We start from the raw sequence: 16,143 nt of genomic DNA, 5'->3' as shown, positions 1-16,143 counted from the left end.
CCTAAGAAAGCTAAGAGAACTATTAACCTGAAACAGGACTCTAAGGTAACCTACACATGTGCCTGACGCCTTCTCAGATGCCTGCTAATAAGCACGTGTCAGAGCAGATTCGATGTAATTAGCATGCTCCAGCAGCCTCAGCATCTTGTGTATTCAGCATCCCCATGCTTCAAAATGGCAACAGGGGCACTTTAACTAAAACTCATCAAACAAGCTTTGGTTAAAGTGCCCCCACTGCCATTTTGAAGGGTGGGACACTGAATACATGAGACATTGCAGGCACCTTAATTAGGGCAACTCCCATGAGCTGCTCTAATTAAGAACCCCCCCCCCCCCCCCCGAGAACATCTAAAGATGCCGTAAGATGAGAGAGGGAAGCACAATATTTAACATGCTTAAAATATTTGTCAACACTAAAAAGAAGATAGTTTTAATTTATTTAACATTGCACAAGATTGTGTGACTGCTAGCAGAGAGATGAAATTGAAAGAGAAGCTAAATATGATTTTGAAAGGTCTCTTTTAGTACACACAGGAGATCATTTAGACCTTTATTTCTAAATCTCATGTAAAGGCAAGCAGGGGGGACATATTTCTATTTTGGTTTTAGGCATCCTAGATGCATCAGAGGATCAGTCATAGCAGAGCAGAGAAATCTGAATGAATTCACTTAGTTACTTCAAACAATCAAAAGAAAAGACATTAGGGCCCCTGATGTTCAATTTATGGGAGATGGATACATACATACATACATACCAAAAATAAGGACCAGGTTGCAAGGTTCCTGGTGAGGAAAGCCAAGGGGCTACATAGCAAGTCACTCCACATGCTATATATAGATATAATTAATTAATTAATTAATTTCAGTTATTCAAAACCTTTACATTGTTTCAGGATCAAAAACAAAGATTTGTAATGCTGTGTATGTTATAGGTTTCTTTCCAGTTCATTGTTCAATCTGCTGATAGAACATGCTTTCAAAAGTACAAAAGTACTCTATAATTATTGTACATGATACCTCTTAAAATGCTGATGAGGTCAGTGAGCTAAAGAACATCTCAAATGCTCCACATCTGTTAAATATTAGTTGCTGTGTTAAAAGGCTAGGAGGCATTTTATGTAACTCTTTAAATTCAGTGCCTCTTTCAGGTACCTTGTGTATCTAAAATGGAAACTGTGTTGCTTCCTTCCTTCTCATTTGCATTTATCAGCTTTTTTTAACTTTTCATGCTGTGGGAGTCTCTTAGGTGTTTTGGCATTTGGCGGGTTTTTGGTTTTTTGGGAGGTTTTTTTGGGCAGCTCCCATCAAAGGTACAGGGAAGGGTGCTGTGCAGCGAGGATGGAACAGTGGGCTGAGAGGGGGAGGCAGTGGGTGAGGGTCTGTGCTAGAACAGGGGAATGGTACGAATCAGGCTGGAGAGTTGTGGGGGAGGGATGGGACACAGCATGGTGCTGGGTACAATTAGGAGGGGATCAGGGTATGGGGTGAGTAGGAGACCCTATGGTGGGGGCAGGCAGGGTGTAAAACCAATGCTGCAGTAGCACAGGGCTGTCAAACTAAGATTAAAAAAAAAAAAAGTACAAATGCATGTCAGTAATACATAAATAAATAATCTGTCTGTAAAAATGTGCACATTGTCTGCAAAAATAATATTTTGAATTTGCAACCCTGAACCTAAGACTACTCAAAGTCATAACAAATATCAACTTACACCTGGCAAAAGTCAAGTAATATAGGCAATATGACAAAATCAAGAGTCCTTGAAATGTAACAAGAAAATAATACTGAGCTGATAATTAGAATCAGTGCAGGGTTTCTGGTTTACCCTCTTGTTGAAGAGCTATCTTCATGACTGTCATCCAGATCTGCCTGGAGTTAGACCCATAATTGGTACCAGGTACTCTCCTTTTGAAATTAAACAGGTTACTTTGATCAAATAAGGTCAGTAGACATTACCTTTGTACCTTGTGTAGCTTTGCAAGAATTTCAGGAAGAGCTTTGTCCCATTTCTATTCTCAGAGATCTCTGAAAGACTATGACATAAATTAAATCATCCATGTTTCAGATTGGTGTAAAACAACCCATTTCCTATCCTGACCTTGGAGAATTGAGCACAAGTAAGGGCCTGCCTGAAACATATATAGAAATTCTTAAAAGAAGCTGTTTTCAGAGTATTACTGCTTATCCTCCTCAGACATACCTTATGTTCTTCAGATACATTTCAGCCTTTTTTTATCATCTTTGATTTATGATTATGCATGTACCTTGTCTGGCTCTCTGTCTAGGATTGTCATATCAATGATAGAGGCTTTATAAAAGAAGAAAAGAGTCTTCTTTATCCCTAGCAGGTTTTTTTTTTCTGTAGAATAAGTAGATCTGAGACCAAATGAATAGATCAGTTCCTTGGATCATCTTTGCTCCAGGACAAAGCAGGCCCATGATGTCAGGGAAGTCAGCCAGTTGTCCTGGGTTGAGATTTGAATACTATCAGCTGTAACTTCTTATCTCAAAAAATATTATCCTTTCAAATAAGGAACAGTATTCCTTCCAATACTGTCATGAATTTAAGAGGCATCTAAATTTTCTGACACTTAATTTGAGGAAAAAATAAACACTAAAAGATGCATTCAGAAGAAATGCAACCTCTGAGGTACATTCAATAGCTTCTCTCTCTCTGAGATGCAGGCCATATTGAAGGAATATGATGAATTAATCTCTTCTTATTGTTTGTAATTTGAATTTGTTTCTTCTGTATGCCTGTAATGAAGGTGGTTTCCAGATACTTGAAGTAAAGGGAGTCATTTCCTTTGTACTCACTGAAGCGCTGACTTTCTTTCTCTATCATGGTATCATGACTGCATTATAGTTCAGCTTCATTTAAAAAATCAGCTGTCATGTGAGAATTTACTTTGACTGAAAAAAACATTTGAATATCATCCACTTTTTAAATTAACCTGGGATAGAATGGAATTGGGCACTTTGGTTCTCAAGTGTAGGGTGTGTAGATGTACAAAATACCTGCTGATGTGAATTGTAGAGGGTTAGTACATTTGTACATACAGTACAATACATATACACGTGCTCCAGGGTGAAAGGGATGGGTGCTTTAATCAGAGCACCTCTGAAAGCTGCTTTGATTAAAGCGCCCACAGCATCTTGTGTATTCAGTGCCCCTCACTTCAAAATGATGGTGGGGACGTTTGAACTGAAGCTTATTCAACAAGCTTCAGTTCAAGTGTCCCACTGCCATTTTGAAGTGCAGGGATGCTGAATAGATGTGATGTGGAGGCTGCTGGAGCATGTTAATTAACATGCTCCAACAGACTTGATTAATCGAGTCTGCTCTGATGTGTGCTAATTAGCACGTTAGAGCAGACATCTGGTACATGTATAGGTACTCTTTGTTCTTCGTACATTATTGACTTGCATGGTGAAAACTCACAAAACCGTGGAATAATGCTGCCCCAAAGTCCTGTTGGCCAGTCAGAGACAGGAGTTCAGCAAGTAGCTGTGCAAATCTGAGTAAGCCTGTGTAGAGTCCCCACTGAAGAGGTTCATGTTAAAATCAGGAAATGGATTAAGGTTATGGAGGCATTTATTTTATGGTAAGAAAGAGAACCTGGTATAGAAATGGCTGAAGATAACTGAAAATAAATGTATGTATTCATTGCTGAGTTCAAATATGGAAAAAAAGTCCATTTGGGGTATAATGAGGCCAGGGGATAAGGTGCCAAGAGTTAAAACTATGAATCTAGAAGTGTAGGTTCAAATCATGGTCCAGATTCCTACCAGGGCCCCCTTCAGGTGGCTGAGCTGGAAGCTGAAATCTTGTGCTTCAGTCTGGGAAAGTAAGAGGGAGCTAAATGTGATGCTAGGTATGCGTTTCCCTTGTATGCCATTGACTATAAAAATTAGCATGCCATAACCAGGTTGACCTGGAGCACCTCCTGGAATGGGATAGTCATATTTTAGTGTAACAATAAACAGTACTCATAATGAAAATTGGTTAATATCCTTATGGTACAAAAATAACAGCAGATGTGGAAAGGTAATACTTTGACTTTATGCTGTACGAGTTGCAGGTTTAAGATTTTAAACTCTGGGTTTTAGTTCTCTTGATTTTGATTCAGTGCTAGTAAGAATGGCTATAAAGGTCCCATGCATCAAGAGATACACAAGGCAGTCTTATATAACTTTATCGGCAAATTACAGACACAATACTTTTATCGGTATAAGTGATCAGAAACCGGTCTACACCCATATTAGAACAGAAGTTCAGCACACACGGACGGTTTTTAAAATGGCGGAACCTGATCTAAGATTTGCGCCCCCCTTCCCCACCAAAGAGCAAATATGCATTTTGTTCACTACCATTCTAAACTACCGACAACTGTGTAACTTACATTGCTTTGACCTTTTTGAATGTCTGTACCTAGCCTTAGTGTAATAGGAAATAGAATTGAAATGCACTGTTCAGAGTGGGAAAATAAGATTTTAAAGTGCATGTTGTGTGTTGGCATGGTAAGATTAGTATAAAATGAGTTCCAGTAGAGTGACAAGAGGCTTGAAAGTGGTGGATATTGGTAGAGATATAGTGCTTGTACCAAATGTGGTGAAATGAATGAGAAGAGGGATGGGAAACGGTTCATGTGGTGGTAGGCTGGTTGGACTGGGTGTATGTAGGTTTTTAAAAACAAGGACTGAAATAGTTCTTCCCAGTCCTTAGATGACTGTTGGGGGGAGGCTATTGTAAAGCAGTTTCCTTTTTTGCAACTGCTTCTGTGCCATTAGTTTTGTTCATTAATGTCTCACACTGCCCAAAACTGCTAGCTATGGAAACAGCGTATATGTCAATGGTAGAAGATACAAAAATGCCCTTATTGAGACAAAACACTGATTATTACCCAGTGTGGATGGGATGAATCATGTTAATTGTGCACTGTTGGTTGATGCATTCTTTTCCTCTAAGAATGTGTCTAATGTTGCTTCTGAAGCATTTTTGAGGTAGCAAGTTGGCTAGACAAATTCTTGACATTTCTATAGCCCATGTTATTAAGAATCAAAAACAGAGAGCCCTAGGAGGGACAAAATGCTAAATATTTTAAAGATCAGAATATTTTTTTACCTTGACCAGCAGTTTATAATGTCAGTGTCAAAGTATACACTGTTAACTACAAAAAAACTTGACTATATGTAATTTTTGTTACCTTGCTATATGCACGAGCTACAGAAATTTAGAAGTAAAGTTACAGACCATAAACAAACACTTTTAATACGTTCACTGGTTTGTGTTCGGAACAGTAGTAGGCAGATTCTAGATACTAAGTAAAATATAAGCTGGCAAGAAGACTGTGTGATGCAAAGTTGTTAATCTGTAATTTTAAACACACTTATTGAATTCTAGTTATGGCGTAGAATCTTAATAAATTGTGGTAATTAACATGTGTAATAAATATATGTGTTGGGAATTTCCTAATATTCCAGAGACTTGTACTCCCTGAGAATTTTTGCAGTCTACCATGACACAGAAGATAGGTTTCTGTTAAACAGAAATGAAATCGAGGCCTTCTGGTTTCTAAGAGCTTTCTAAGGACTGTCCCTAACATATAATATATACTATATAAGACAGAATATATTCTGTGTGTGTGTTGTTTGACAACATGAAACAGCTAGATCAGGCATCAACTCACCAGGGTCTGGATTACTGCAGGTGTAAGTAAGCATAATTTCAGAAAACCGTGTAGAAATCTTTTTAAATAAACCTGCATAAAAGAACTAGTCGAGCACGGTTTTCTGAAACAGTATTGATCAGTTTTTCTTTGTCTGTCCTTGCAGATTAACCAGATATTAGCCATTTTTCATGTAAGCGGGATTTAAAAGTAACCAGCGCACTGTTGTAGTGCTGAGCCTTACAGAGAAATAAAACCTAATAGATGCACATTAGGATCACAGAAAAATAGGGCTGGAAAGGGTTTCATGAGGTCATCTAGCTCAGCCTCCTGCTCAAGGTAGGATCATCCCTGACTGAACCATCCCAGCCAAGTTCTGGGAGACCATATCAAAAATCATTGTGAAAAATCCTCTTCCTTTAGGAACATGGGACTGGAAAGGACCTCCTGGGCCTTTGATTCTAGTCCCCTGCATTTGCAAGCAATTGTCAACCAAAGAATCTCCGAAATCACCACTTCAAACCCTCACTCAGAAGTACAACAGTGGGGAACTGCTGTTTCATTTCTTTTGGTAGTTAAATCTGCTTGCTAATAACTAATTATAGATCCTTTATATGCCAAAAATGGAAATACTAATTAGCTCAACAGGTATCTTTTGCTTTCATTACGATGACTCTTCCCTTTGTGGTCTTTCACTTCTTTTGTTTATGATGTATTTGTATTTATACTTGCCTTTTTATGTGTTTCAGTAGAAACTTGATTTTCTTCACTTGGGCATTTTTCATGCAGTACCATTTATAAGGCTATACTCATCATTGTTTTCTCATAGAAGGCTGAGATATTTGAGCTGCAAGCTTGTGTGCATTTCTCCATAACTGAAGCAAAATTTTCAGATTCACTGTTTATATAAGTTCATGCAGATTTGACTTTTCCTTTAGAATATAATTAAACATTAGCTGTTTTCACTAAAGTGATGCTAATTTTCAGGGGGAGAATTGATCAACCTACTTCAGTTGCTTATAGCTTTCATTTAGTAGTGATGTATTAAATGGTGGTCATATTATATTTTCATTTGATCCATTAATGGCCATTAGGTATTCATTCTTTCTTTATCTGTACTTGATTCTTGCCTTGGAGTAGTGCAAGTGGTATGGCATATCTTGCCAAATCCACTGCTATTCATATGCTAGATCAATGATTCTCAACTGGTGCTACAAATCAATGAGATTTTTATCCTCATTCCCACATTGTTCAACAGTATCTGAACCATTTGGGGGATGCAAGATCTTTTGAAGGGTGCCACAAGGTGTGCAAATCAGAGAGGTCTGAGAAGATAAGCTCTGGCTGCTTCCCCACCCTATTGTCTTGTATATCAAACATTGTTTTTCAATAATCCATGCTTTGGCAAATAAAAATAAGTCTAGATTTTTTTTTTATTTTAAAAATGAAGAACAGAAATCTTTCTTAAACCATGCTAGAGAACACGGCTTATAATTTTTTTCAATTTCTTTTACAATTTCATATTTATTGCTTTACAGGTGACATGATATAAATAAAAAGAGTTCAAATACTTTTGTTTTAAAGTATAGTAAAAGATGAACTGTCAGCTTTTTCTTGGATTTTACTTCATGTGAGTGATGGTGAATTTAAGTGTGAGATTTTCTCCTCATTCCCACATTGTTCAACAGTATCTGAACCATTTGACATTTTCATTTTTTTAAGAATAGGCAACATTGATGTACTGGCTACATTTTAAACCCTTTATCCACAAAACCCTATGAACTAAATAGTAACACTCAGAACAACATAATCAGACATGCTGCATTTAGTCACATACCAAACCTGCAAATAAGACACAGATCTTGTTTTTAAAGGATAGAATGAAAAAAAAAATCAGTTTCCTTGCTTAAAACATGCAATCTGGTTTTAAATGACTTGTTTTCAGGGAGGGAGTTGCAGATGGTATGCAAATAAGTAGCAATTACATTTTATATCTGCTTGCTACTTCTATTATTTCTTTAAAAAAGAGGTACCGTGTATAGCATGCAACTCTGAATAGTTGAATTGTTCATCTATAGATCTGAGCAAAAGTAGTTGAATTAAAGTATATGTGATCAAAGCAATTAATTCTATTCTGAAGTTATGCAGTAAAACAACTCTCCAAATTTACTCTCAAAGTGGTGGAACAACTTCTGCTTTTTGCCCTTGCAAAGAAGGATCTTCTGTAGTGTCTTCAGGACATGTCTACACGTGCACATTTGCTGCACAGTAACCAAAATCACTGCGCAGTAGCGGTGGGCTTCTACATGTGCAAACCCATACTATGCAGTAAATATAGCAATTTACACTGACTTGAGTATAAATTTGATACCTGCATCATGTAGGTATTAAATTTTGTGCCCGATTTAGTTACTGTGCATTAATGCGTATGTAGACACCTTAAAGCACAGTAGCACTGTGTGTGTGGACTGACTTGGGACTAACTTTAGTCCCAAGTTAGTCCACGCATAGTGTTAATGTGCTCCAACACCTGCACATGTAGACACAAGCCTATTCTTGCTTATTGCATTGTAAATTTAAGCCAGCATAAATACACCTGTAGACATGCCCTCAGTGTAGGAACTGACAAGCCCAGTGCTGTCATTCATACTGTTATTTTGCTGTTTAAATTTATTTCTTAAGACATTTCTATATATTCACTAAAGAATAATGTTGCCTAAGGCTGCCGTATGACACAAAACATACAATTCTATGGATATCTAAGGAAAACTAACAAAGGGTCTGATATGTTACATTTTTAACTCTTCTTAAATACAGGCTGCTATAAAATACTGGGGTTTTCTGCTTTGTGTGTTTTGTTTGGGGTTTTTTTTTTTTGCTGTTGTTCTTTTGCCCAACATGATCGATCTGCTGTTCCCTCTAGGAAATATTTATCTTAAAACAAATGAGTTATTGAATAACATAGTTGTCACTCAGTGTAGAGAAAGAATAACTGCTTATAGATCTGAACGTTCTTAAGACTAGGTTTTCTAGTCTTCAAAGCTTAGCATAAAATTATTTTCCATTCACAGTGACCTGCTCCACTATTTTGTTAAAGTATTTCCTAACGTGGGAGAACCTATAATGTATGTCTGATTCTGTCTTCATGAAACAATATTTTCTTGGTTTAAGTGTGTCCACCCCTCCAGTAAGTGAAGTACTTTACAGCTACCTTTCCATTCTGTTAACTCCCCCTCACCATTTAACTTCAAAATGTCTTGAGTTTGCTGATTTGGCATTCATTGATGTTACTAGCATTTCGGCCATTATGACTTACATGCATGTTTTAACTTTTTCAGTAAAAGATTCTCATGGAATGAACAGTCATTTTCCATTTTCAGATTTGCCTTGGCTATTCACGTTTCATGTAAAGTTTTATCCTCCTGACCCTTCTCAGTTGACAGAAGACATTACCAGGTAAGCACAATTTAAAATAAAACTTCAAAATTGCTATAGTCTTTATTACTGCTCTTCAAGTCAGAAATTTTTATCCTGAATTTTGAAAGTTCAAAACAGAGGGGGGTTTTTTGTTCTATTTTGTTTACTTTTACTTAATTATATTTATGAATAATACAGAATATGAACAGAGTCTCAAGGGTTAAGAGGTAGTAGAGATACTTATCCTGGGCCTGAGTCTCAAGCTGGCTCTTGGGTGATTTTGCACTGCTGTACTAGAGATCGAGGGTTCTTGATATTTCTCTGAGCTTCTGCCTGCCCTAAAATTAAATGAATCTGAGTAAAGCCTATTGGAGAGTTCACAAATGGGAAACAGAGGCCAACTGAAAAGGTGCCAAAAAGAAGGGAGAGAAAGTAGAAATCGGAGCATGAGGAGAGTGGAAGTAAAAATGGATATAGTGGAGGAGAGAAAAAAATACCAGAAAAGGTAATGACCCTATGAAAGGTGAAAGCTGGGAGCTAGTGGATTATGAGGCTACCATTGTGTTGGATTATAGGGAATGAGTCTTCTGGAGAGCTCAAAGTCACTAAAGTGTTTTCATTACAAGTTCTTTATAAGCAAACACAAGGGCCTTTTAAATGTATTGTTGAATACAAATACAAAAAGTAAGGAATTATACCAGAATTGTTATCCTTTGTTATTTTACGGTCACATCCATTCTGTACCTTAATACCATTGTTCTGCTGATGGAGGCAGTTACTGGGTTCATTGTTCATATTGTCCTACCACTCAGTATCAAGTAACAGGAGTCCAAAACATCAATCCCCTGGTCCTCAGCTTTCCGCAGAACTTTGTAGTAACAAAGTTAGTACAGCCATGATTCTGTAGGTGTTCAATTTCCGCTGTGATGCTTGTAAAAAGGCAACTGACACCAAAGATGGTGTTATCTGCAGCTGCATGAACATCCACAACTCTCAGATATTCCCCAGAATGGCCTATGATACTTCCTAAGTATTTAATAGTTTCCACCTGCCTCTTTTATCATGGTTGCATTTTTGTTTTGCCTGGATGATAAGTGAACCAATGTGTGCTGCTACTTGTCCAGCTGCATTGACCACGACCTTCAAATCAAATTCAGCCACCAAGGGAATGTCATCAGCATTTTCAAGATCTCAAAACAAAATGACACTCAGTTCAGTGCTATAAACTGCAGCTCTCTTGTGGCTTATGCAATATTTAGCGACTGTCTTGACAGGATTCTGCCTTGCTGAACAGTTCCTATGGAAATTGTGCTATGAGTACACCATTGCATTTTTACTAAGGCCACAGAATCACTTCATCAGATCCCAAGAATCACTGAAACAAAGGTCTTATGGAAGTCTAAAGAAAATATAAAAAACTTATTACATTTAGGCACCTTTTCAAAAAGCTGTCTCTTCATAAAGATTTGACTGATAGTACAACAAGCAGATCTAAACTAGCACTGGATGTCTTTATTTTTATCATGGAGTTTATCATTGAATCAAGGATTAACATGGAAGAAAGTCTTTTTCTGGGACTTTCTCTGTTACATCTGAGCCTTAGAATAATACCCTTCTTCTAGTCACTGGGTTTGGTAGTAGTGTGCGAAATGGTCTGGAGCCATAACCATAACTTTGCAGCTATAACTCACAACCATACTAACTTCTTCTTAGCAATTTGGATTATAACATAAATCCTTTGTGCTTTCCCACACCTCATTTTATAGACTGGAATCTAGATAGCCTGCAGTTTTCAAGGGACACGTTGCTATCCTAGAACTTAGAAATGTTTTCACTTATGTAACCCCCTATTTACACTGCTTCACTTCTTATAAGAGAAGTGTTCACTTAAAATTTTATTTCAAATATATGCAAATCAAACTTGATAAACAGTCCATTATTGACGATATGACTACGTGTAGAGCTTGAGACCACTGTGTTTCCATATTTAGTTAATATAAAGTAAGTTATGCCCACACAGAATGTGAAACTTAAAAAAAATGTTTTTTTTAGAATATGTGCTTAGTTAATATAAGTAGTGTTTATACTAATTACATCTTAATGTTCTATATTCCCTATAATTTGAGTTTTATTATACACTTAAAACGGTGGAGAAAAGAAAAATTTAAATTGGGGCTTATGTATCACATGTTAATTTGTATGTGTGGCATGTAGATTTACAAAACACAGGACGTTACAAAACAAGATCAATTTAATTCTCATGTTGATATGACCAGTTTGAAGATATATGTCTGTGCACTGTCTTACTGACGCATTTACCCAAATCCAAGACAGTTTCAAATTTAAGATGGCCTCCCCCACTGCAATAATTAGATTCTATAAATTAAACATTATATATTTTTATAACTTTCCATGTATAGAATCTACTTGGTGGGGTGGTAATCTTAAAGTCATCCTCCCATTGGAAGGAAAACAATGGCAGGGCAGGGAGGCATCAGACCCTTGCCTTTGTTTCCTCCATGCCTGTGCCTGACTCCCACCATACTTGTATCTGCCCCCCACCCCCACATGTACACTCTTCCCTGCATCCTGCCTCCCCACTTCTGGCCCCCACCCTGCTATGCCTGCTCCCCACACTGCCTACTGTCCCCCTCCATTACTTTCTGCTGCAACTCTGCTCCTCTGGGGCAGTCATCAGCAATATGACCCTGGTCCAGCCAGGGAGAAGTGGCAACAGCTCCCAGCTGGGCTGGGACTGGAGGTACTGTAGTGGGAGCAGAAGGTAAGGTGGAAGGGGACAGCTTGAGGGGGAGGGAGGCAAGGGGTAGGGGGCAGGCAGAGGCATGGGGCTAAGGCAAGGGCTTGGGGCTAAGGCTGTAGGTTCCTTCCCATACCCCATGGTTTTCCTCCCCCCCCCACCGCCCCCATGCTCTCCCCAATTGTGCCCCCTTCTCTGCCAAATGAGCTACTCCAGCCCCAAGGCAGGCAGCAGCTCAGCCCAGCTTTGGCTCCAAGCCAGGACTGAGTCCAGCGCTGAGTTGCCTCCTGCCCTGGGCCACTACTCAAATCCAAGACAAGGCTCTCCCCTCCATCCCCCATACTGATTAGGGGAAAATACTTTATCTTGAATTTGAGTAAATTTGGTGTGTATTGTTATGTTGCACAGCTTGACAAGCTAACTGGATTGCATAGAAATGACTGATAATAAACCTAGATAGATTATTGTGTTGTTAATATGAAACTTTAGTTTTAAAGGGAAAGCATTTAATTTTTTTATACAGTTTGAAATTTGATTCCCGCAAGCCTGACAATGAAAATGACAAAGATGGTAAGTGAGCTGTTTTTACAGGCTACGAATGCACTATTGATAAGTTCCTGTAGGAAGTGGAATTTTTGTCACCTTTTCAAAATGTTTATGAAAGATATGTCAACACCTTAAAACTGTTGAATTCAAGTCTGTGTTTTATAAGGAGAAGAACTATCAAAAACAGAAGTTTATCACTACGCATTTGTGTTTAGTACATTTAATTTTTTTTTAAACAGTGCTTTTGGAACCATATGTTTTGGTTTACCTTTGTACATGTATTTGCCGTAAGTAACTAATTTTTTCCCCTTTTTCTTGCAGATATTTCTTGTGCTTACAGCTTCGTCAGGATATTGTTTCTGGCCGACTGCCATGTTCGTTTGTGACTCATGCCCTCCTTGGTTCATATACCCTGCAGGCCGAGCTAGGTGATTATGATCCAGAGGAGCATAACAGTGATTACATCAGTGAATTTCAGTTTGCCCCCAATCAAACCAAAGAGATGGAGGACAAAGTAGTTGAACTGCACAAGACACATAGGTATGTCTAACATAGTGTGGGGGGAGTGACATTTGCATGCTTTTAGTCCCATTTGTATTCTCTCTGGACAATACACATTTTATGAAAACATTGACGTTTTATTACCAATGAAAGGTTCTTATAGCAGTGACATATACCGGTTTGTTCTTTTTTCATACACTTTCATAGAAGTTGTCTTTCTAGTTCTCCTTATTGTTCTTGTGTTTATTAAAGCCATTTAGAAAGCTTTCCATCAAAAGTCAGATGAGTAGTAGTAATAAATATTTCCAATGGTAGGGGTTTTCTCCTCTGATTTGAAGAATTTTATATTCAGAGAATGAAAATAGAATAAGCAGTAATCTGGCCTTAATCAGAGGCTCTTAAATGTATGTAGCAAGTGAACCTAGAATTCACGATGCGTGTTTTTTACTTGTTTTTTTAACAAATTTTGGTGGCATTTGCTTAAAGGTGTTTTGAATAGAGTGAAGAAAGTATTCAAAATATGAAGTTTTACCTTAAGTACTCCATAATTGCTCAGGACTCTCTACTCTAGCTACCTTCACAATTTATTTTTAAATGATTTACTTTGATTATCAAGAGCCATTTCATGATTTACATTCAAATGGGATTCAGGTCCCATTATGGGGAGAAAATGAATTCATACTTGCTTTCAGGAAAAACCTAATGTACATTTTACTTTGTCTTAAGGGCTAAATACCAAAATGCCCTCTGCTAACTGAGTATGTAGTAATGTGTCTAATTCCTTAAATAAATATGCTGACAGTAGAGAAGGATATTCTTGTTACCTTCTAGTGATTTAAAATGTTATCAGAAATTCTAAATTCAGGAGAAAATTCTGAACTGTATAAGGAATGAAACTCCCATTGCCTCTAGTAGGGTCATTTGTCCTTATTAACATATATTCTGTCTAATAACATATGGCAAAGTTTACTTGTAAGAAAAAGCAAATTACTGTGTTGGACTTGGGGGGGAAAATGGAAGGTAATGGCATAATGGAAGGTAATTCTTAAAGGATATCAAAGGGAGCAGTCCAGATAAATGCACCCTTTAGACCCTCCCACCCACCAAATTGAAATGTTTCCCTAAATGCAAGTACCCTAATTAAATTCTATAAACCTTAATACTTTTGCCAATGAACTCAGGCTTCTTCTCTTGGTTCCAGGGGCTTGACTCCAGCACAAGCAGATTCTCAGTTCCTAGAAAATGCCAAGAGACTTTCTATGTATGGAGTGGATTTACATCATGCCAAGGTATTGAACTCTCTCTTCTGAAAGATGTACTTATCACTGTAGCAGACAAAGGTGTAACTAACAGGTTTTGTGCCCTAGGGTGGAGTGTGCTGAGCACCAGATTGAGAAGAGAAGCAGGAGGAAGGAGGGTGTTCAGTCGTACGTGCCCCAGGGATACAAAGACCCCAGCTATTGCTGTTGGGTCCATGCACCTGATCCTTATAGCAGGGCAGGGCAGGGCTGCTCCTGTTTGGCTCCTATGGCTAGACAGTGTGGAGCTGCTCCTGCCATCTAGGATATTGAAACTTAAGCCCTTCATCTGCTATTCTATGCTGTGTAGCAAGTCATGGTAATTATTCAGTTTACATGTCTTGCCAGTCTGAGGACCATGAGCATTTTTCTTCATATTGGCATTATTTAGCATGTGGTCACAAAATCACAGGTTAAAAAAGAAATGTTCCCGATTCTTAAGATCAGACAAATTAATGTAAATGTCAAGTGTTCGATACCAGTGATAGAGGCTTGGAGTTGAAAATTTGAGTCTTAAATGGCTTTATAGTGTCTGCCTGTTTAAATACTAGTAAGAGTTAAGTACAGATTTTTTTACTTTAGGGAAGTGGGGGCCAACCTTTTTGGCAGGTATGCCACAAAGTAAGCCCTGTACCACCAGTGCCATTCCAGTCCCCTTTCCCAACCCAGCCTGTTCTGTTTTCTGCTCTCTGCCCTATTCTTCTTGTCTAATATGTTCTGTTTTCTACTCCTTGCCCTGTCTGCCACTGTGGCTCCTGCCCCCTCTCCAATCTGCTGTGTGCCACACACAGGCTGCCCATGCCACTTATGGCATTTGTAGTATACCATAGTCATCCCTGGTCTACAATGTTGTCTACAACAGATGTAGTCATCTCTGGTCTGCGCTGTTGGAACTGATCTTTGTATTCTGTTGCCACCTAAACTTTGAAAAATATACAAATTCATGTTATCCAATTGACATAATGATCTCAAAGTCAGTAGCAATATTAATTTAATGAACTAAGGGCTAATTTTATCCAATATTTAAAAAGAGCATACATTTTGTTTATCTACAGCTACTTTTTTTCTTAAAAGAAAATATTTTAAAAATATTTAACTTTGAACACTTTGGAAGTAGTTGCCTCTTGCAGCCATATTTATTTAATAGCATTGGTGGCCTTTTCCCAGTTCTAAAACACATCTGTAATGTACACTTGTATTTGCTGAGGGTGTATAGATGTGTCTGCAAGATCATTCCTATAACCTTTTAAAGTGCATCATGCCACTCTTGTCTTGATTTTTTTTTACCCTGTAGTGTTTCTTGGGGGTGCATTTGAAACAGTAGCAGATGAAAGTTCTGAAAAGAACTAATATTATTTCATCAGATTGCCAGTTTTAGACTTCTGCCAGCCAAGCTGCTGTTAATGACAACAGTGTGTCAGCACTTCATATGACTGTTGGTTGCTTGTTTGGGAGGAAATGAAAATTTATTGTTATAATGTGGGAAGTCAGTTTTTCAAGGTTTATGTTATGTGAGCGCCTTATCAGTAAATATTTGCTTCTGTAAGCTGCTAAACTAAGCTCAGACTGTCACTTAACCAAAATGATTATGCTGTGGGAAGCACTGTGTATGAGCACTTTGAAGTGGCTAAGGTAATAGTGGGTGCATCTACATGTGAAATTAATTCAACACAATAAACTCCAGCACAGTTCATGCAAGAATTTATTGCTCCTGGACTCAGCATTTACATGTACGCCCAGGACTGAAGCACATTGACCTGGTGTTGTATAGCCCCAGCTGACGTGAGGCTCCGGGGGTCAGCCTGCCAGCCTGGGGTTGCCCCTGCCCAGCTCAATGTGCTGTTGAGGGGCTGTCTAGAGCGCGAGGGTGCTACAGTACAGTGCTAGCCAGCAGGCAGCCCCACAGTGTCATGTCCTCATGTCCCGGCCAGCTCTGGTCACCATCTACGCGTGC

The 16,143-nt window shown here is 38.3% G+C and overlaps 1 protein-coding gene across 15 annotated transcripts in view; it reads left to right on the top strand.

Moving 5' to 3' along the window:
* EPB41L2 (erythrocyte membrane protein band 4.1 like 2) overlaps positions 1-16,143 on the top strand; it is a 231,221-nt gene that overhangs the window by 165,843 nt on the left and 49,235 nt on the right. For all 15 annotated transcript variants that reach the window (XM_019479507.2, XM_006259769.4, XM_014611039.3 and 12 more), the window contains 3 exons: positions 9,050-9,125; positions 12,712-12,930; positions 14,093-14,180. In XM_019479507.2, the coding sequence (XP_019335052.1) occupies positions 9,050-9,125; positions 12,712-12,930; positions 14,093-14,180 (383 nt within the window). The remainder of the gene's footprint in view (positions 1-9,049; positions 9,126-12,711; positions 12,931-14,092; positions 14,181-16,143) is intronic.

The sequence above is a fragment of the Alligator mississippiensis genome, chromosome 1, assembly GCF_030867095.1.
Source record: "Alligator mississippiensis isolate rAllMis1 chromosome 1, rAllMis1, whole genome shotgun sequence".
NCBI classification, from domain to species: Eukaryota; Metazoa; Chordata; order Crocodylia; family Alligatoridae; genus Alligator; species Alligator mississippiensis.
The sequence above is the reverse complement of the archived record's forward strand: the minus strand, read 5'-3'. Positions and strand labels throughout refer to the sequence as shown.